General features: G+C 38.0%; 1 protein-coding gene across 4 annotated transcripts in view; it reads right to left on the bottom strand.

The window, feature by feature from the left end:
- Positions 1-23842, bottom strand: part of LOC150074890 (uncharacterized) — a 618385-nt gene that overhangs the window by 202200 nt on the left and 392343 nt on the right. For all 4 annotated transcript variants that reach the window (XM_090389408.1, XM_090389412.1, XM_090389409.1 and 1 more), the window contains one exon: positions 1231-1311. In XM_090389408.1, coding sequence (XP_090245534.1) covers positions 1231-1311 — 81 coding nt within the window. The remainder of the gene's footprint in view (positions 1-1230; positions 1312-23842) is intronic.

Below are 23842 nucleotides of genomic sequence, written 5' to 3'. Positions count from 1 at the left end.
AATCTTACCTCAATTTAAGGTGAAGTCAACAACAGGAAACCCTGTATATAAACAAGCATAAACTAGAATAGCATACAGGTGTCCCTCATTATACAGCTCTTTATATTTTGATACCCATTTCCAGACTTGTTCTCTTTCCTCAGAAGAGGGCTATTATTCCCAAAAAATGGCAAGTTTATAAAGCATTGGTCCATTTACTTCAAACACCTTGAAAGTATTTACTCCAATTACATCCAAACACAATTAGCAGGTTTTTGGGTGGTTAACACCCAAATACCTGCTAATTGTATTCCCAATCAAAAAAAAAAAAAAAAACCAACTATAATATACTTCAATGTAATTTTCCAATAAATTGCAATTTACAGCAGCATGTCTTCAAAGGAGTGTTCTTTAGTTTCATGATTAAAATTGACTTCTAAACGATACAGTAATTAATGAGAAAACAGCTGAACTCTAAGCCAAACTGAGCATTTCCAATTTATGACAAGAATAAATTTTGAAAACTGCCTATTAATTTGTCCCAAAAGTTATTTTTTTGTGTCCATGGGTAATTTACATCTGTATATTAATTTTCTGTAGCTGTTTGTTCCGGGGCTAGTTTTCTGTGTCTGATTTTCTGTAACACTTTGTTCCGGCACAACTTACGTGTGTCTATAGCTATAAAATGCTATGGTCACAAGCATTATTTCTTGCATATTACAAAAAAACACATTTTATACATACACCAACCTGGCTCTGTTAGGGGAAGGCGTAACTACAAAAAGGTAATGGATTCTAATTAACTGCACTTTACTGAAATTACTAATTGACTGCATTTTTATGAATTACTAATTAACTGCACTTTTTAAAAACTCTTCAGGGACTGTCATTTCTTGACTGGAAGTTGCTTTAACTGTGTAGTAGTACCTTTCAGCAATATTGTAAATAATGTAAACATATTATACACATAAATGTGCATAATTTTAATGTAGACTTCTTGCACTGTAGTGATTTTTTAAAGTTTATATTTAGAGCTTTAAATGTTTCTGCTATATTTAATATTGTTATATAGAAAAACTGTGTCACTGACCAGTTAAAACATTATTTCCCACGGATAAATTTCCCCCAATCAATGTGGATTTACTATTTTAAGCATGCTGTTTTAATGGGCTCCAACTAAGAGCACTAAGTGAGAGACACTGGTAGTGAAAGAAATTAGAAATATATATATATATATATATATATATTTACCGTTTCCTTATGGGGAAGTAACTCCTTGCGTATTTTAAAAAAGTTCTTTCCAAACTGTCGAAGTCCCTTAACAAAGCGCTTCTGTAAAAAGGAAAGAAATAATTTGAATGCAGAGATATGTTTTCTCAAAACAAAAACAAGATTCAGATTTTTTTTTAAGTGTACTTTATAAAATCCAAAATTACATCAAATTGTATATAAAAATGTACAATTCAAAAAGATGAAAACTACTGTTGTATATAACATTTACTCTTTTCCAAGACTGAATATTATATACAATAGGGGTGGGCAACTTCCAGCCCATGGACCAACACCAGCCCGCAGTAGTTTTCAAAATATACAGTAAACCCTCACTTTTCCGGTTACAGTTAATCCAGATCAAAATATGAAAAATTCTGTTCACAGTTGAGCACTTTGAAAGACACATGGGATTTAGGAAGGCAGATAAGTCATTCTGATTGTGCATACAATACACTGTCTTGCTTGTTGTTCAGTATCACTGCTGACTCTGAGTTGGGTGGATATTATTGCTTATATTACTTCATTTGCATACTTCTTTATATGTATATATGTACATAAGTTAAGATATTTTATATAATTATGGATTCTAAAGAATTTAGAAGTGGAATAAAAAGAAAACATTACTCTGACTATCATTAACAAGCTGAAAGTGATAGAAAAACTTCAAAATGGCATTCCTGGAAAAAAAAATTGCTGAAGAATTTGGTATTGGTCAACAGCCTGTGTCAGATATTAAAAAACAATCCATAAAGACATTTGCTTTAAAATTCGATGTGGGAAGCGATAATAGCAGTGTATCAAATAGACAGACACTAAAAAAGCCAAAAGAAGTGTTGCTGGAAGAAGCTGTATTTAAGTGGTATTCACAGCAACAATCAAGTGGCATTGGTGTGCAAAGCCAGCGCCACCCGATAAATGTATAAAAAGACAATACAATTATCCATCTAATGCATTAAGGGCTTATGCCTCAAGCTGCGAAAGAGTTAGACTATGTATATTTTAGTGCACTTGCATCATTTATACACAGCCGATTAGCAGATTTGCAATAGCGGTTACTTATTCTCAGTGGATACCACCACCCAGACGGTACCGTTTCAGGGCTATTTGGCCCTTCTTCGGTGGGTGGGTAGGTAGGTAGGTACCCAAGTGATGTAATGATGACAAAACAGTTGTGAAGTATATCTCCACAATATGAGAGTTGCCTGATGGTGTATGATATAAGTTAGGACTCTAATGCAGTAAGGGCTTATTCCTCAAGCTGCAAAAGAGTTAAAATATGTATATTTCAGTGAACTTGCATCATTTATACACAGTTTAGGTCTTCTCCTTCGGGTGAAGCATTACTTATCGCTTTGAAGTAGTGCAATGTCATGGCAACTCGTCGTGAAGGTATTCACAATATGAGATGTAACTTAAACGATGCCACTATTGCAAATCTGCTAATCTATAATTGGCTATGTATAAATGACGCAAGTGCACTAAAATATACATAGTCTAACTCTTTCGCAGCTTGAGGCATAAGCCCTTAATGCATTAGAGTCCTAACTTATATCATACACCATCAGGCATCTCTCATATTGTGAAGATATAACAACTGTTTTGTCAACTTCACAACTGTTTTGTCATCATTACATCACTTGGGTACCTACCCACCCACCGAAGACGGGCCAAATAGCCCTGAAACGGTGCCGTCTTGGTGGTGGTATCCACTGAGAATAAGTAACAGTCTTCTCCTTCGGGTGAAGCGTTACTTATTCACAGTAGTGCAATGCCGTGGCAACTCGTCGTGAAGGTATTCACAATATGAGATGTAACTTAAACGATGCCAATATTGCAAATCTGCTAATCTATAATTGGCTGTGTATAAATGATGCAAGTGCACTAAAATATACATAGTCTAATTATCCATCTATTGACGGATAAATGTGTTGTCTTTTTATAGTTTTTAAATAAAGGATATACAGTGATATTTTTTATTTATTTTCATCAGCAGTACATATTTTATTTATTAAATTTGCCATTTATTTGTGTTCTAAGTTTTTGTTCTTTAAAGACTATCTTTTTCTTCACTAATCTTGATGACCTCCCCCCCCCATGATTAATCCAGATTGGGGAGGATTTACTGTATATAATAAATGGCCGACTGTTTATCATGCAATAGAACCTGTATAAAAAATTCCCACATAAGAAGTTTTCCCCCTGTACTAGGTAGGTTTGGTTTCTTAATTCCCATTATGAACTCTATAATATTGTAATGTATTATTTTTCTGGGTAAGAAGTTTCCAGGTAAAAAGTTTTCCTGCATAAAAAGTATGTGATAAAGAACACAGTGTATTATTATGATGACATTTTCCCACTTAATACGTACATTTTTTTTTAAATACAGAAATTCTTTATTTTTATAGTAAAAAAATATTAAACAATATAAACACTTTAGTAATCAAACAAGTTAGTGCATAGCATCATCTTAGTTTGTAGTAAATTGCCGAAGTAGGTGTGAAATGCCATAATTTTTTGTTATATCTCATATTGTAAACACCTTCACAACAAATTACCCTGATATTGCACTATCAATCTCAATCTTGGCAGTTACTGGTATGGTGGTTGTATTCTCGGTGATGGTGGCATCCGCAGAGAATAAGTAACATTAGTTTTCTCCACTGGTGAAGAGTTGCTTATTCAAGGCAGTGCGATATCAGGGCAACTTGTTATGAAGGCATTCGCAATATGAAATGTAATGTAACAAAAACTATGCCGTTTCACCTACTTCGGTTATTTACTACAAACCTAAATGATGGTATGCACTAACTTGTTCCATTAGTGAATTTTCCTTAGTCTGAGACTTTCAGCCCTAAAACCTTTTTAGTATAAATATTTTGAAATAATGAAAGTGACATATTGCAATTGTTTTCATCGATATCCATAACTGGATAGCGTCGACCACGTGAAGTGTTGCAGTTAAGTTCTGACGGTTCTGAACAGTTCTTAATTACTTAGTGGATTGTTGCTGTGTCTTATTGTAATTGTGACCTTATGTTGAAAAGCTGAATTTATAATACTTTATTTATTTCTGTAGATTACCATTAGTATTTTTGGTAATTCTTTAAAGAATAACCATATTTTTGTGTATCCACCATATTGGCCCTAATTATTCATCCCTCCTTGGCAGTTTTATTTTAACACAAAATATTAATTATATTGATTATATGAGTATAATAATTACTAATTATACTTAATTATATTATATTTTTCTAATTTGAAGGTTATAGTTAGAAGGATGAACTCCAGAGGAGTTCATTCTTCTAACCTGGGAATGAGTGGAATAAGCAATTAGAAATCCTCAGTTTAAAAATGTTTCCCATAGGCAGAGTAAAATATTTATAAATTGTGATATAGCACTTAAAAATCATCTTTAACTTATGTATGTGTATCTTTTGATTTTTATTCGTGTAGTTAATATTTCATACCCTTAGGTCATTTTCCCTTCTACAAAGTTTTCCCTTGTAATAAGCACTAAACCTCCACTCCCTTGGAAAACTTCTTAATATGGTTCTACTCTATATATTTTTGAATTAATGGAATTTCTGAGGTAAATTTAGAAAATATTGTGCGCATTGCTACAACAAATATTGATCAAGATATCAATTCACTGATAAAAACAAACAGTATCAAATCTCTCATTAAATATTATAAAAATAAAATATTGCAATTTTTGTAATTTTATCTGGAATTTGTAATTCATTTTTCTTATTAATAAAATTAATTATACATATATGTATGTTTGTTTGTTGTTTGTTTGTTGTTTGTTTGTTTGTTATTTGGTTTTTAGGAGCATTAGCAACTAAGGCCATATTGCTCCGGGAGATGCGGTGGTCATTTCCTGACCTTTCCGCATCTTCCGTATTTGGTGGTGACGGGCTCGAACCCCGGTCTAATCAAATATATGTATGTATAAAGATTATAATAAATAACATAAAAATGTCTATCACAATTTTTGTATTATACACCATTTTAATAATCATAAAAATCATGGAAGGCTAAAAAAATTTAGCCCATGTGTACCTCACAGCCATTTTATTTGGCCCACCATTTATAAAGATTGGCCACACCCGATATACAACAATAAGATTAGAGAGGAAGTTAAAAAAAAAAAAAAAAAATTATAAATACATTATAAAAGCATAAACTGAAATCACAACTTTTTAGGTTAGGTTACTTGTTTTAAGTACAATAACCTTCACACAAGCAACTTCCAAAAACACAACACTTATAAGTTTTGAAACTTCAGAGGTTTTTTGTTGGCTGCTTTAATAATATGCAATGATAAGAACTTGGCTACATTTCTGATATCAATCAAATCATGCTCTGATGTAACTGGAGAGTCTCTGAACTTTGAAAAATATTCACTGATGCTTTCTCAGAAAAGGGTGTTTCTGAATCACTTTCTAATGTTAATTTCAAAAATGACTTCTATTCCATTGCATCAAGTGTCTTCAAAAATCATGAAAGAAATTTGATTTTTCACAAATTTTTATTAATTTTGGCAGAATTTGTGCGCTAAAAAATTTGCATCAAAATACTAGTTTTACCCAACTTTTATATTTAAATACTGTTAAAAACATTATTAAGAGCAGTATAGTAAAAAGTCCACTAAACACTCACCACTCATTTTAAAAACTGATCTACGATGGACCAAGTTTTTGTTTCTGAATTTCTTGCACATCCTTCTACTTTATAGTTCCTTTTTGGCATCCAGCAATAAACAGCTATCATGTTGACATTCCATTCCTCCCCTGGTACTTCATCTCCATGTCTTTAATGTCCTTGGTGATACCTCTCATCCTGTTCTTCACTACTACTTCCTAGATTTTCTCGGAAGTAGTCAATGTGGGAATGTTAAAAATGTACCTTCACACTCACATTGCAGACCAGCTTCTTAAAGTTTGGCAACACATTTTCAACTATATTGTAGTCTTATAGCCCGGATCTGTTTTATTCCCTAATAAGTTCTCAACAACAGACCTGAAGCTAATCCATACCTGTTTTTCTCTTTTATTTGCAGTTCCCCTAAAAATCTGTCTCTTGTCAGTTTGCAAATTTGAGGTCCAACAAAATACTTTATTTTAGCTTCTCTTGGTTGATTGATTGATGAGAATTTAGTACAAAGATAGTTGGAGCAGGGATCTTCCTGAGGTAAAGCTTTGACAAACTGTTTCATCAAACCCAGTTTGATTTGGAAGGGTGGAAGGACAATTCTGGAGTCTACCAGTGGTTTATGAACTGTGTTCTTTGATCCAGGCAACAAACTGCCCCTCTTTGACCAGACCTTGACATCCCAGTGCTTACTCCTTGCCTGACTGTCTCACTCACACTAAGTATGGTCATACTGCAAGGGACTGCAGTAAAAAAAAACTTGTCTGTGGTCACTGGGTAGTCACTGCCCATGATTACAAAAGTTGAAGAAAAAAAAAAAGTCTCAGCATCCAAAATGTGCTACCTGTAGGCAGTAGGGCTGACTGACTATGCATACAGCATCAGGGATGACAAATGCCCCTGCTATTAAAAAAAATAAAATAAAAAAAAAAGGTAAAACTTATACAATCTAAGACCAATTATGGGCCAGTTTGAAAATATAAACGCAACTAAGGCTCTAAATCTCCTACAGCTCAAAGAATGCTCAAAGAGCAAGAGCTGTTGTAGATCAGATCAAGCTCAAATTAGAAGAAAATGACAGACATCTTTGTACTCCAAGAACCATACACACATATTAGTAGGGTTCAAGGATACCCAAGAAGCTATAAAATCACAGAATACACCTCAGGTGTCCCCCTTCTACAGCAATAGTAGTTAAAAACACTGACCTTACAGTCACAAAGGTGGGTCACCTCTGCTCCTCAATGGCAGTGTGTGCACATATCACAAGTGTTGTGGGACAGTTCTATGTTATCTCACTTAATTCCAGACCTGGTGAAGATATAAATCCTACCATAGATTGTTTGTTTGTTATTTGGTTTTTAGGAGCATTAGCAACTAAGGCCATATTTCTCCGGGGATATGCGGTGGCCATTCCCTGACCTTTCTGCATCCTCCGTATTTGGTGGTCACGAGCTCGAACCCCAGTCTAATCAAGAAGTGCTATGCACTGCTGCTCTTGCCCACCTGGCTACAGAGGCTCCCCCTACCATAGAATTTTTACAAGCACTGACAGACTTGCTACCTACAGCAAATCTCATAGTGTGTGCTGATGTCAACTGCTGGTCAGCCCTATGGCATAGCTCTGCAGAAGACAGAGAAGACATACATAATGGCCAGGTACTTTCAAATTATATAGCTACTTCACCATTTCAAGTACTAAATCAACCAAATTACCTGCCAACTTTTAGCAGTACCATGGGGGAGAGTGACACTGATACTACTCTTACCATAAATTCAATAGCCTACAAAATTAGACTGGTGTGTCCAGTCAGCCTGGACCGCATCAGATCATAGGGCTATCACCTTTAACCTTAACGGGCAGCTACAAACAGGCCAACAATCTCATTAGATGTTAGAATGTTTAATATAAAAAAGGCAAACTGGCAGATCTTCACAGACCTCCCAGCAGCTGAGCTGCAAAAACAGGAAAATGAGAGGTCTAGATTGAATAACTAAGGTAGCCCGGACAAGAAAGCACTGACTATGACAAGCATCCTAAAAAAAACCCATCAAACCTGTCTATCCCATGGAAAAAACCGAGGAAGCAGACCCTGGTGGTGCCTTGAACTGACTATACTCAGGAGAAGGGTGCACTACACGAGTAGAAATTTTCAAACAGCCAGAACACCTTGGCCACAAAATGAAGTGGACACAGAGAGAGATTCTTTTAGAATCTCTCAGGAATCAGTATACAGCCCTCATAAGAGAATTTTTTTTTTTCTTTTTTTTTTAGCAAGTGGCCCCTAGGCAGAAACTGGCAACTCTGCTATATACATATATATTATATACAGATTCATATGATATACATATAACATACAGGCAAGAAAAAAGTATGTGGGAGCTACTGGAAACAGTGACCCTTGGGGAGTTGTCTACAGAATAGTGACCAACAAGCTGCCAAGAAGAGATGTCTTAGAAACTACTGTCAAACCAGATGGAACCCAAACCCTGTGTTGGGCAGATTCCATAAATAACAACCTAGACAGTATTATTCAGGCTGAAACTATGGACCATTCCCCCACCCAGCTAGACATAAAAGAAATTACTGATTATGACAATGCCAATATCCCTGTTTGCTATACAAGACAGAAGTAGCACTATCTAAAACCAAAAACAATAAATGCCCAGGTTTTAACCTCTTAGAGGTTGAGATTATCAAAAAACTAGAGGAAATAGCACCAGACAAATTAACAGCACTATATAATAGCTGTATGACAAAATGTATATTCACAAAAATATGGAAAAAAAAACTGTGTTAAGATTAATTCACAAAAATCCCGAGATCCCAAATCATATAGACCAATAGCCCTACTCCCTGTACCAGTGAAAATATATGAAAGACTAATATGAATTTAATAGTATAAACCAGAGCGGTGATGCTCAATACATTCTACGTTGATCTCAATATTTATAAAAGAATAAGAGAAATTAACTTCAATATGATACAAAGAACACTTCTGTATGATAATCTCCGGAAATTAAAATGAATATAACATTACAGTAAAAAATTAAATTGAAAACAATTTTAAAAAATCAAAAATATTACATTACAGTAAAAAACCAATTGAACACAATTAAAAATTAAGTAAAAAATTAACTAAAAGAATTTAACATAAATTTTGCAAAACAATTTTGCTTAAAAAATCAATTGAACACAATTAAGAAATGGAAGGAAAATCTTTTTGCAAAATTTAAAAATTTCAGTTGTTCTGAAAATCTTTTTGCAAAATTATAAATTTTGCAAAAAGATTTTCAGAACAACTTTATGGAGGATGCCATGCACCACCTACTGACAACAACTCAGAAACTCAGAGGAGAAACATATGCTAGCAATCTCTATTGCATTTGCTGGGGCATTTGAGTCATTCTGGTGGCCTAGTGTCCTTAGGAGAGTCTGCCAGGCAAATGCTCCACAAAACCTCTATAAGGTAATAAACAGCTACCTTACAGACAGAAGTGTCTCAATACGCACAAGGTTCCCTATGAATAAAGGGAACATGCCCCATGAATAAAGGCTGCCCACAGGGATCCTTGGCCCTTTCTTCTGGAACATTGTTCTGGATGAATTTCTGGCATCGGATCTGGGTTCTGTAGAAAGCCTGGCCTTTGCAAATGACATGCTTTTCCTTGTAAAAGGTAAAGCAAGTCATTTACCTTTGCTCTACAACCATTTACACACAAGTGGTTGTAGAGCAAAGATCAAATGCTGCTCTCTTGCAGTTGCAGGAGTGAGCACAAATGCACATGCTCAAAATATCACCTGACAAAACTAAACAAATACTTCTAAAAGGCAATTCGGGCATAAGAAGACATCCACAAATCAAACTATAAACAACCACTATAAAAATGGTAACAGAATTAAAATATCTTGGAGTAGTCTTCAATTCAAAATTAATTTTTATCCCCATTGACCTACTTGGCAAGGAAAGTGAGAAATTAAGCAGGCATGTTTGCCAGGATCAGTCAAGCAGACTGATGGCTCTAAAGAAACACCCTGGCAATCATATACCATATAATGTTCCTACCTGTTATCACCTATGGAGCCAGTATGTGGGTCACTCGCTCAGCCATAGTAAGCTCAGCCACAGGAATAAATTAGAATCAATACAAAGGACAATACTTCTCACTATTACCAGAGCATGTTGCACAGTTAGCCCACCTGCACTACAGGTGTTAGCCAGAGCTCTCCCACTTTACCTGGAAGTAGCCAAAAGAGGCTTGTATTATAGACTTAAAAAGGGAATACCCACAGATTTTCTGGGGATAGTTCTTGGCACAGCCAAAACCATCAAGGCTGAAAGAAAAAGAATATCCACAAAGCTCCATAGTTACGGCAAACAAATTGGGAGCAGGAAACCAGAGGTCTGGTTACCAAAAGGTTTCTGGAATGGGTGGCAATGGTTAGCCAGAAGCCACCTAAGTAGTATGCCCCTGGACTTTTTACATTTATACTGACAGATCACAGCTTCTTAAAGGCAAAACTAACCTCCTCGGAGCTGACTGATCACCCAAACTGCACCTGTGGCGAGAGAAGACTGGGCACACATTCTATACGAATGTATAATTTAGGACATCCCCACAACACAGCTAATAACACAGATTGGCCTCCTTCCCAGGGGAGAAGAACATCTATTCATCACAGAAGAGGAAAATTATAAAGCCTTTACAACATTCAAACAAAAAGCATTCAAAATGCACAGAAATATCCAAAGAAGGGCAATTCAGCCTCCCCAACAATTAAACAACAATCAATAGTTAACTGCCCACGTCTCCCATCACACCCAGACAATGCCTCAAAAACTGTCAGGATAGCAGTACTCTGCACCCTGACAGAAACCTGACAGGACAAAACCAGACTGACCTGGGTACCTCCCCCCAAGACTACCTGCCATGTGTTGGAACCCTGGGCCCCGCACCAAATAACCATGTAGGGGAGCAAGATTTACAGGGAGCCAGGCAAGCAGATTAGCTGAAAAATATTAGTAAGCTAGTAGCAAGGGGATGCAATGTAGAATGAAAGGAGAATGAATGAATGTGAAGGAAAGACAGAAAGGTTGGGCACTGAGCGAAAGAATGAATTAGGAATTATGATAAAGGGGAATAAATGTCAGTTCTGGTGAAGGAGAGTGACCGAGCATGAGAGAAAGAGAGAGTGGATGAGTGTTATGGTGAACAGGAATGAGTGAAAGAGCAAATACAATTGGCCGAAAGAATACAAAGTTAATAATAACTTACATTACTTTATATACAGGGTGGGCCAAAAGTAGGTATACAGTACTGATTGGGTCATGGTATTTTTATTTTATTTTATTTTTCATTATTAGTTTACAGGTAATAAGAAGGATATTTTATTTTTATTTTTTATTGATTTATTTTACAGGTATTGAGAATGTTGGCAGGGAGTCTGGGTGAAGAACAAAGAAAGTGGATTCTGAAGCAGTATTGGAAGACGGAAAATTCCGAAGTGCACAGAGCGTGGCAAGAAGCATTTGACACTGCTCCACCAACACGTCTGACAATTTATCGTATCAGAGATAAATTTTATGCAACGGGTTCATGGGTTAATGCGCTGAAATCTGGACATCCTCTGACATCTGTGACAGAGGAGAATGAGATGAGAGTCGCCCTGACATTCGTGAACAGTCCAAAAAAGTCCATGCGGTGTGTGTCTCAGGAGCTATCCATACAGAGAATGTCCTTGCAATGCATAATGCGTAAATTTAAATTGAAACCGTACCATCTGAGACTCTTACACGGCCTTTTGGAGGACGATTCAGACTGTCAGTTGCAATTCTGCGTGATAATGCATAACCAAATTTCTGACCAACCAGATCTTCTTGATAAGATCGTCTGGTCAGATGAAGCCTGTTTCAAGTTGTCAGGCCATGTGAACAGGCATAATTGTGTGTACTGGGCAAATGAAAATCCTCATGTGACTATCACAACTGAACAACCAGCCAGGCATCACTGTCCAGTGATGGTGTCATTGGGCCGGTTTTTTTTTTTTTTTTTTTTCGATACAACTGTGGATGGTAACAATTACCTAAACATGTTGTGCAACATGGTTGTGCCACAACTCGCAACCACGGCTGACTTCACCGAACTGTTCTTTCAACAGAATGGCCCCTTCTCATTTTGCTTTGACAGTACGGAGCTATCTTGACTCGACCTTGCCACAACGTTGGATCAGGCAATGTGGAAGCATTGAATGACCACCACATTCACCCGACTTGACAGCTATGGCCTTCTTTTTTTGGAGCATAGTAAAGGAGAAGGTTTTTGAGAGGAAGCCCCCACACAGCGGATGAATTGAAGGAGTTCATCTCTCGAGCATTTATCGACATTGGTGCTAACCAGAATTTGAGTGTCACTGTGTGTCAGTTTCGGGGACAGGTTCTAGGATTGTTGCAACATTGATGGAGGACACTTTGAGCACCTAAGAGACTAAACATGACCTGATCAGTACTGTATACTTACTTTTGGCCCAACATTTACTAACACAAACACTATCACTGCATTCTCCTTTTCCCTGACCAAAAACTTACAGCTAGGTTGTTGGGCACCTCAGTAAGTTGAGGTGCCCAGAGAGTGCAGTGCAGAAAGCAAGAGTCAAACAAATGAAATGAAAGCCAGAAGAATGAATGATGAGAGTGTAAGTCTGTAGGAGAAAGAACACAAACCATAAATGCACACTTACCACACACCAACCCTAGTTTTAATCTTGTATATCCTTAATTATTTAGCTTAATTATTATACATTAGTATTTAAATTTATACTACACACCATTGCATCCCCCCTGATGTGCGCAAGGGGAAAAAAGAAAAAAAAGATGAGTGTGTGAGGGAGGAAATATATATACAGGGTGTCTCAAAAATATTGGTACAAACGTTTAGGGGAGATAGGTAACATCTAAAAGGAATGTGAATCACATAGGAACCCATAACTGGAAACGTCACAGGAAAGTAGTTATTTGTTATTTTGGTTTTTTTTTTTAGGAGCATTAGCAACTAAGGCCATATTGCTCCGGGATATGCGGTGGTCATTCCCTGACCTTTCCGCATCCTCCATATTTGGTGTTGATGGGCTCGAACCCCGGTCTAATCAAGAAGCGTGTGCTACGCACTGCTGCTCCTTCCCACCAGGCTACGGAGGCGCCTACGGGAAAGTAGTAGCAGAGGCACAAGAAGCAGAAATGACACAAGACAGTAATTAGTGGCAAACATTTATTTAACATAATATTAACAAAGGAGTACGAGATGGATGCATTTCATGATGTTACAACAGATGCGTGAAGGTTCCACCACGAGATGCACTGCATGCGTGAAACCGACGCAGCATGGATTGGCGAACACACCTGGAGTTTCTTTGACAGTAGCAGGAGCACAGACAAGTCACGCCACAAGATCCATTTCCATCTCCACAGGCGATTCATACACGATAGATTTGAGGGCCCCCACAGAAAGTAATCAAGGCTCGATAAATCAGGTGAGCATGGGGGCCAGGCAACAGGTCCACCACAGCCAATCCATTGACGCCCAAAATTCATGTTCAACTGGTCACGAACACACCTTCCATAATATGCAGACGCCCCGTCATGTTGAAACGAAATGTTGCGTCTCACATTTGCTGGAACATCGTCAAGTAACCCTGGTAGAACTTGTTCAAGAAAGATCTGATATTTAGCGGAGTTTGTGTGAGATGGTAACAGGTATGGGCCGACTAAGCAATCACCGAGCATACCTGCCCACACATTTATTGCAAAGCGATGTTGTGCCACATGGGGCGCCGTGTGGTTGTCGAGAGCCCACACATGAGCATTGTGCTGATTGAATAAGCCTTCCTGAGTGAAATAAGCCTCATCTGTGAACAAAACATAGGCTGGACAATTCAAGTCTTGAACACTTTCTTGGAGAAACCACTGCGCAAAAGTCACACGTGCAGGATGATCTTGGGGGAGCAGTAACTGAACCTTTGGAAACGAAAGGGGTGTAAGCAATCGTCATGCCAGACACGCTGTACACTGCAACAAGACACTCCTAAGGCAGAGGCAACGGCACGTGTGCTGGTAGTAGGATTATTCTGGACGGCATTCAACATATTTTCTTCCATGGCTGGAGTTCGTGCGAACGTGGTCTGCCCTTACTACTCCTGTTACCTCTAAATGACCCATAATCGCACAAATTTTGATGCACACGCGCAAACAAACGGTGGTCCGGTACAAGTCTGTCTGGGAAGCGTTCTCCATAAATTCGTTGAGCGGCCCGTCCATTGCCTTCTGCTAATCCATACACTAGGTGCATGTCTGCCAGCTCACATTTCGTATATCGATGCATGCTCTTCGTGTGGCGACTACTGCTTGAATGAGTAAACCAGAAATTTTCCCTCTCGCGAACTGATGAACAGCGCCGTGTACTGACTTACAGTGACATTTCCGGTTATGGGTTCCTATGCGATTCACATTCCTTTAGATGTTACCTACCTCCCCTAAACGTTTGTACCGATATTTTTGAGACACCCTGTATAAACAAAAAAAAATTACAATAAATGTAAGGGAAAAAAGGTATAAAAATAGAATGCAAATAGAGTGAGAAAGCAGATTATGAATGAAGTAAATGTGTGTCACTCCCACCCGAACAACATGCTGCTCTGTGGCCAGGGGCATCTGGTGATATGTATCGCACTCCCTTGTGTGGTACCTTTCTTCCTCTTCCAATGGACAGGTGGGGGGGGAGAGGAGATGGGTTCCTGTCTTCTTCCCTCCCCGTTCTCCCTCTCTCCCCTGATGGGGCTTATCCCCACTGATATTTCTGGGGCTGCCTTCCCTATTGTCCCCATAATTCTATCTGTCCCCCCAGCCTTCAGTCTTCTTCCCTACTCTAACTAACACAATCATCATGTTTGCTCTTAATCTAAACTAAACTTAACTTAACTCTACCTTAATCTAATATCCAGCACTTAATTTTTTTTTTTTTTTTAATAGATAGGCCCTAGCCACTGAAATCTTAGGAACACTAGGTGGCAGGGCCTGCCAGAGTACTATTTAAAATCTACTGGATGCTTTACCTGGCTCCCCCTAGGGTAAAATGTGGATACATTGGGTCCCACTAGGGGCCCCCAATGGCTAAATGGTCAGAGACACAACAGTACACAACATTCCACTCCCCATACACCTTTAAATCTCTGGCCTTCACAGAGCTCCGTAATGGTCCATTACAGTTGTAATGGACCATTCTTCACAAAGAATACAACGTGGAGATGGGGAAAATCCCTGGTGCAGTCAGACAACTAACATATTTTCCACTGTCCCACTCACAAAAAAAAAGCAAAGATTTTTTGTGTAGCCAGATTGCTGTCCAAGTAACATGCTTATCATTTTAAAGTCAGCATACACAGACTAACCAATTATGTCCTTCATACTTAATATTTGGCAACAACTTCTCCAAGTTCACATATGTTTCTTTCAAATGCACGGAGTGAGCTACTGGAAATGACCCATATTTATTTCCATTGTGGAGCAACAAACCTTTGAGACTCCTCTTTGATGAGTCAACAAAGTCTCCATTGCATAGGATTATAACTAATTCCTAAATAGTTCATTAAGTCATTTGTACTTCTGCAAAAAAAAAAAAAAAAAGAATAATCTTCAGGAAAGCAGAGGACTAGTTCTCATTCTCTGTGTCTGTAATATGAGAAAAAAGTCCCATGTGCTAGAAGAATTTTTGACTTGTCTAGAACCAAGGAGTTCTGCAGATTCCTTTGGTAAATTTAAATCACTTACCATTGAGTTCATGCTGAAAACAGTTGACGGCTGGACTCGATGTCTCCAGGCATGTAGACCTCAGTTTCATCTTCAGGAGCTTCACATTCAGCGCTCACTGCTGCTACATTTTCCAATACAAGTGGAGGGCATGGAATCGGCAGGTCATCTCCATATGGGACTGTTCTAATGGCAGATGGAATATTAGGATACCAATGCCCTTCTTACTCTTTGCATTGTATCCCTCTACATTAACTAAGCAAAAGTAACAGTCATCAGAGTGGCTTGTAATGTCCGAAATCATGGGAATTACAAATGGCAGCCTTCTTTTTACCATTTTTCCACAATCTCAATGCTTCAACGCAGGCTTGGCAAACTTTCAGGAACCCACTGTTTACCTTGGTCACCAAGTTTCACTCCAAAATAAGCACAATACACATTTTAAACAAATTTTGTAATATCTTGTCTTTGCTTGCGGACTACGTAACTTCCACAAATATAACAAAATAAGTTCAGATTGTTCAAACTCTTGCTTGAAGACATTTTACTCATGTGAAACTTGTGCTTTTCAACACAAGTTTCACATGAGTGAATATATATATATTTATATAAGAATCAGATTATAGGCATGCATACACTGGTGTTCAAAAAAAGTGCATCACCTAAGAATTTCATATTTCTAACCCTTTTTCGTGATGGTATGTTTCATTAATGAATAGCATCACAAACAGAAATATAAACAAAAGATACTTATTAATAGTTAAGGCAAAGCTAAGTAATATTTGACAGGTTCTCTCAAAATATTCCAAAATGAGCATTTGCAACCTTTATACCACAGTTTGGTAAACACCACAATTAAGGCTGAAATGTTATCAGAAGCCCTAAATTTGCTTCAGTTTATCATTTTAAATGAAAAACAAAATGAAAAGTTCACCAGGTGCAAACTAATATTTAGTTAAACTGCCTCTGGCCCTGATGACAGCAGCACACCATCGAAGCATTGACAAGATCAATTTCTGAAGATAATCAACTGATAGTTCGTTGTTCCAATCACCAATTATGACTTCCTGAAGTTCATGAAGAGTCTTTGGTTTCTTTCTGGTCCGGGCTGTTTCCTGGCCAGCTAACAGTTGTAATGGACCATTCTTCCAATCATTTTTTCACCTGTAACAAATGTAAACACATTACTTTCGAACCTCTAATGCAGAGATGAAGCTAAAGTAACTACAGAAGTGCCTACTTACACTTTTTGCCCAACAAGGAGCAGAGTCATCCTGAAAGATGCAGTTATTTGGCAGGTTGAAATGGTCTCTAATGGTTGGCAGCAATTTTTCTTCCAATATAGCCAGGTATCCATTGGCATTTACGGAACCTTTTATAAACTGCAGGTGATGTACTCTGTGATACGAAATGTATATCATTTGGCTGGTAAGGAATTTCACTGCAGACAGACACAATTCAGTCAGGATGGTATTCTTCACCACATCTATGGCAAATCGTTTGTCTTCCATCCTAGGCATGCTGATTGAATTTCTTCTCATCCGAGAAAATAACCAACTTGCACTGTTCAGGGGTCCATTTCACATGCTCCTTACACCAAATTAATCGGGCTTTTTTCATTTTTTGTGTGAGGAGGGGCTTCTTAGGATGACGGGCTACAAGTCCATTTTTGAAGAGGCGTCTTCTAACTGTTTCTGAACTTGCTACCACTCCTGCATGTCCTTCACATTCTCTTTTCGCTCAGACGAAGAAGCTCTTATGGTTTCTAAGGTATAAGCACATCAAAATGCGGTCCAGTTTTGGCATAGAGACTCATTTGCATCTGGTTCCTTTTTTCTATCAGCAGAACCAGTATTCTTGAGTTTGGAAGAAATCTACTCACTGTCGACTGATTACAAGATACTCTATAAGCAATATGACGGGAAGAACATCCTTCCTCACGTAAACCAACAATAGCACTCTTTCTTCGTGATGTCAACTTGCCATTCTGACACAAGCAAGGAATGACTGCAACTCTTGCAGAGCATGCTTATATAGCTGAAAGTAACAGCTGATGCAATATTACATCATCATGCAATATTACATAATTACATTCGGATAACAATTACAAAATTACCCCCAGGGGCTCACATCTGGTGAGTATGGACTTGGCACACCCAGGGTCCTCAGCTGGATATCATCATTCTCATTTTTCTCTTTCTTGGTGATTCCTTTCTACTTCTCTCTCTCTCTCTCTCTCTCCGGGTAACTCAGGAATTTTTTTTGGTTGGTGTAGCATAAGCCTCAGGCTTCCTTGCACCATACAGCTAATAATTATAATAATAATTTTAAGGGGTGATGCACTTTCTTTGAACACAAGCGTATATAGGAATACGTACACTGGTCACTCACACACTAGTAAGACTTTTGTGGATTTATTGGATGATTGTTTTCTGCAGCAGCATGTTCGAGAGGCAACCAGAGAGGGTAATACTCTTGATCTGGTTATCAGCAGTGATCATTCGTGTATTAAGAATTTGCAGATAAAGGAACCACTAGGTGGCAGCGATCACAGTGTACTGATGTGGGATTTACTTAAAGATATAATTACCATCAGGGGTAAAGGAAAGGGTTTTTGCTTCCGTAAAGGTGAGTACAGTGGTCTCAGACAGTTTTTAAATTCTGTACAGTGGGATCAACTGACGATGTTACCAAAGTAAATTCTAAGTGGGAAACATTCAAGGAATTAATCGTGGAAGCTACTAAGTTTCATACCTATTAAGAAATATTGTTCAAGGTTTAGGCCTAAATGGTTATCAAATGAACTAATGAGACTCGTGACAGAGAAGATAAATGCATGGGATGCATATAAATTATCAAGCGACTCAGAAGCCTATGACAGATATAAGCTAGTCTATGACCTGATTACAGAATCAAGTCACAAAGGAGGTTAGGCAGGCAAAGGCAGATTATGAGAAATCTTTGGCAAAAGATGCTAAGAAAAACAGCAAGGATTTCTTTACTTATATAAACTCTATAAGGAAGGGGGGGGGGTGAATCTGATTGGTCCACTTGATATCGATGGTTCAACTGTTGATGATCCTGCTCAGATAGCAAACAAACTGAATGAGTATTTTGCATCTACATTCACACATGAGGAGTTATTAAGGTTTGAAAATGGCAGAAGGTTATCAAATTGTAGCAGGGTGCTTAGTGATTTTGTAATAACTGAGATCAAAGTGGAGGAGAAATTGTTGAAGTTAAACATAAGAAAGGCCCCTGGGATGAATGGGATCTATCCAGTTATATTAAAGGAAGCAGCAAAGCAACTAAGCAAACCCTTAGCCATAATTATGAGAGCATCCTTGAATTCAGGGGAGGTCCCCACGGACTGGAGATGTGCAAATGTATCCCCAATTCACAAAGGGGGATTGAAGGGTGACACGAGTAATTAAAGACCAGTTAGTTTAACTTCTGTTCTGGGTAAAATAATGGAGTCACTGGTTAAAGATGCATTGCAGGATCATCTAGACAAGACTGCAGCAATAATTCAGACACAGCATGGGTTTGTTAAGGGAAAGTCTTGTCTGACAAATTTGATAGGATATTATGATGTGATTACAAAAGAACTGGATGCAAAAAATAATTTTGATTTGGATTTCACGAAAGCTTTTGACACTGTTGCACATGGAAGACTATTGTACAAATTGGAGCAGAATGGTATTAAGGGTAAGTTGCTACAATGGATAAAATGATGGTTGAGTGGGAGAAGACAGAGGGTGATAATTAATGGGTGCTGCTCTTCATGGACTAATGTTATTAGTGGTGTCCCACAGGATTCGGTGTTGGGTCCTCTGTGGTTTTGCATAATTATCAATGATATTGATGAAGGTATATCAGGCTTAGTGTCGAAGTTTGCATATGATACAAAGGTTGGCAGGGTTGTTAATGACAGTAATGGCAGTGTGCTACTGCAATAAAATCTAGATAATTTGGGCAGATGGGCTAAGACGTGGCAACTGAAGTTTAACCTTGAAAAATGCAAAGTACTGCATATGGGTAGAAGTAACCCCAGAGAAACGTACCAACTGTGTGGTACTACACTTAAGGTGGTAGAAAATGAAAGACCTCGGAGTAATTATGCAGTCAGATATGAAGTTTTCTGAGCAATGCAGACAGGCTCCCATGGCAGGTCATGGGGTTTTGTCAATGATATATAGGAATTTTGCTAGCAGGGAAAAGGAGGCGATTGTCCCTCTGTATAAGGCAATGGTCAGGCCACGCCTTGAGTACTGCGTACAGGTCTGGAGGCCTATTTTAGGAAGAATGTAGATTTGCTTGAGCGTGTACGGAGAAGGGCAACAACGTTGGTGAGGGGAATGAAGAGATCCTCTTACCAAGAGAGGCTTAAGTTCTGCAAATTGCAGTGGCTGGAGACTAGGCACCTGCGCGGTGATCTGATTGAGGTGTATAAGGCCTTGAATGGATTGAGCACGCTGAATTCTGATGGGATCCTTTCACTTGTTCAGATTACGAACCTAAGGGGGCATAAATTCAAATTAAGAAAAGACAGATGTAGAATAGATGTGCGGAAATTTGCCTTTAGCCAGCGGGTGGTTAATTCCTGGAACAAACTTCCATCTCTCGTTGTGAAAGTTGATAGGTTAAATAAATTTAAGGAGGAACTGGACAGGCATTTGGAGGGAATGGTGTGAATTTTTTTTTGGCTGATGCTGTATAAGCTCATACACTTGCTTTCTTGCATCACATGCCACTACTACTACTACTACTACACAGGGAGTTTCAAAAGTGATGGTCAATAATTTAAAGGTGAACTGTACAGACTAGAATAGGCAAAAAAAAGCCTAGGAAACATGGATCCTTAAGTGAATCGTTTTCGAGATATTGCACATTTCTAGTTGGGATCCACCACTGACAATGTGAACTGTATAGAGTTGGGATCCACCACTGACTTTTTTGTTTGGGTTAGGTTATGCTCATTCTCTGCGTTTTCCCCCTCTCAATGCTATGAGATATAGCAGGCATACTAGTACTTGTCAAAGGATAGTCAACATGGAAAGAGATAACAGCAACAATGAGTATGAGAACATGCACTTCATGTATGGTAAAGCCAATGGTAGTGCACTCAAGGCTGCACATTTGTACCAAGAAGCATTTCCCCACTGAAAAAAGCCCAACAGGCGCACATTGTGGCATGTGATGCTTTCTTGCATCACATGCCACTGCCACTACTACTACTACATTCATCAGGGTACATCAAAGCCTTAGAAAACATGGGCACTTTGCACGTGGAGTATGAGCAGGTAGGACCAGAAGCATAACAACTGATGTTGAGGAAAGAGTGTTAGAAAGAATAGAACAAAATCCAGGAATTTTGACGAGGAGGGTTGCTCTGCAAGAGTGTGTACTGAGTCATAGCAGTGTGTGGCTAACTGTATATCGCCAGTTTTTGTACTCCTACCATATCCAAAGTGTACATTATTACATACGAGTAGTCTCAAATAATAATGCTAGGAGTATAGTTAATAAATTTGATGAGCTTGAAGTGCTAGTCAAGACATCTAACTGGACCACACTTTCTGCCAAACAGGCTAACAGGAGAGCTGTACCTTCAGTTCCTGCAGAATGTTTGTCCAGACCTCCTTGATGATGATAATGTTACACTTCAGCAACGCCAGAACAAGTGGTTTATGCACAATGGTGCACCAGCACATTTTGCTAGAGTTGTGACTCAGTATCTAACTAAAAGTATGGTCAATGGTGGATAGGTAGAGGTGGGCCTGTAATGGCCTCCAAGATCACCAGACTTAAATCCTATAGATTTTTGTATCTGGGGTCATGTAAAAGGCTTGGTGACCACTTCTGACATTAACACAGTTGAGGAATTTCAGGGTTGGGCTGAAGGAGCCTTTAAGCAAATCAGAAATGACCCAGGAATGCCTGAGAGGATTTGCAACTCAATGCAGAGAAGACTACAAAGGTGCACATGGATGCAAGGACAGCATTTTGAACACCTTTTCTAACATCTGTAAAATCCTGTGGTGTTGAATCCAAAAATTAAAAATGTATTATCTTATGTTAAAAAACCACCCTTAGCATAGGATTCACAGCTTTTTGCTAAACTAGTACTCCCATAGTCAGTGGCGGATCTTAATAGAAAATGTGCATTATCTTGAAAACGGTTCTTTGCAGCCAGACATTCACTGGGATTTTTTGCTTATTTTAGTTTGTACTTTTCACCTTTAAATTACTGACCATTTTTGAAACACCCTGTATAAATCAATGTGAAATACAGTAGACACTGCTTGTGTGTCTGTACATCCACATGTAATAACTTGATTTATAGTTCATGGATTTTTGTAAATTTTTACATTTGCCTCTAAAAAAGATTTGACAAACTATCCCAAATTTCATTAAAATTGGACAGAAATCCAGAAATTATTATTTATTTGTCTGCCCATCCACATGAAATAAGACAACTCTCAGTGGATTTTCATGAAATTTTATATTTGGTTTTTTTTCCAAATAATGTTAAAGTAGGATCCACAGAAATTCTGCAATTATTTCTTTCTTTTTTCATGCCTAGGCTATCAATATACCTTAAACTGTAGCTGAAGTATTGAATGTTGTTTTTTACCATACACTAATTGGTGTAATGAATGGACAATATGGAAAGATACCCAGAAACAAAACACTCTCAGATCATGAATAAAATTCATTGCTTTCTTGATTTTTTTTAATATATAAATCATGTGTTATTACTATCTGTTAATATACCAGAAATGTAAGTCACTGCATACATTAAATATCTTATTCATTTCTGCATCAAAAGTAGTGACAGCATTACATTAAGCAGCAATCAAAAAGTATTAAGCATAATATGTAAAATATAATTGGCACTGTATAGTTAATATGTAAAAATTTTGACTAATTATGCATTATTTCTTTATATTTAGCAGAGTCTTGTTTTTTGGAGGCAATGTTGTTGTTGTAGTAGTAGTAGTAGTAGAGGCATGTGATGCAAGAAAGCAAGCTTATCACACAATTTCACACATCCTTTCACTCTAAAAGTGTGTCCGGTTCCTCCTTGAATATATATATAGGCAGCACAAGAACGTCATTATATACAAGTAGTCTCAAATAATAATGCTAGGAGTATAGTTAATAAATTTGATGAGCTTGAAGTGCTAGTCAAGACATCAAAGACTATTGGGATATCAGAGATTGTAACACAGATATAAGAAGTGCAGAATTGCAATTTGGGGAGTACAATATGTACAGAAAAGATAGACAGGAAGGGAAGGGAGGAGGGGTTATACTGTTAGTTAAGAAACATAAAATCTAAGGAAGTGCATCTAATTGATGTTGGTGGACAATGCAATGTTGAGTTTGTTTGGTGTGACACAAGCACTGGGAAAGAAAAAATGAGAGTAGGTGTGTGTGTTATAGGCCTAATTAATCTGATGAGTATAATGAGCAATTAGGCAGAGAAATAGAATGGGCCAGTGAATCAGAATATCTTATAATGAGGGATTTTAACTTTCCACATGTTGACTGGAATTTGTGAATTGGTCATTCGGACACTAGCAAGACTTTTGTGTATTTATTGGATGACTTTTTTACAGCAACATGTTTGAGAGGCAACCAGAGGGTGTAATACTTTTGATCTGATTATCAGCAGTGATTATTCGTGCATGAAGAATTTGCAGATAAAGAAACCACTGGGTGACAGTGATCACAATGTACTGATATGGGAATTACTTAAAGATGTAACTACCATTAAGGCTAAAGGGAAGGGCTTTTGCTTTCGTAAAGGTGACTACAGAGGTCTCCGACAGTTTTTAAATTTTGTACAGTGGGATCGGATGTGTTTTGTTATTTGGTTTTTAGGAGCATTAGCAACTAAGGCCATATTGCTCCTGGGATATGCGGTGGTCATTCCCTGACCTTTCCGCATCCTCCGTATTTGGGGTTACGGGCTCAAACCCCAGGTCTAACAGTGGGATCAACTGATAATGTTACCAACACTGAATTCTAAATGGGAAGCTTCTAGGGACTTAATTTTGGAGGCTACTAGGCTTTTCATTTCAACTAAGAATTACTGTTCAAGATTTAGGCCTAAATGGATGTCAGATGAA

The sequence above is a fragment of the Mastigoproctus giganteus genome, unplaced genomic scaffold, assembly GCF_048544385.1.
Source record: "Mastigoproctus giganteus isolate SK-2022 unplaced genomic scaffold, ASM4854438v1 scaffold_16, whole genome shotgun sequence".
Taxonomy (NCBI): domain Eukaryota; kingdom Metazoa; phylum Arthropoda; class Arachnida; order Uropygi; family Thelyphonidae; genus Mastigoproctus; species Mastigoproctus giganteus.
Note: the sequence above shows the minus strand (reverse complement) of the source record. Positions and strands in the feature narration are given on the sequence as shown.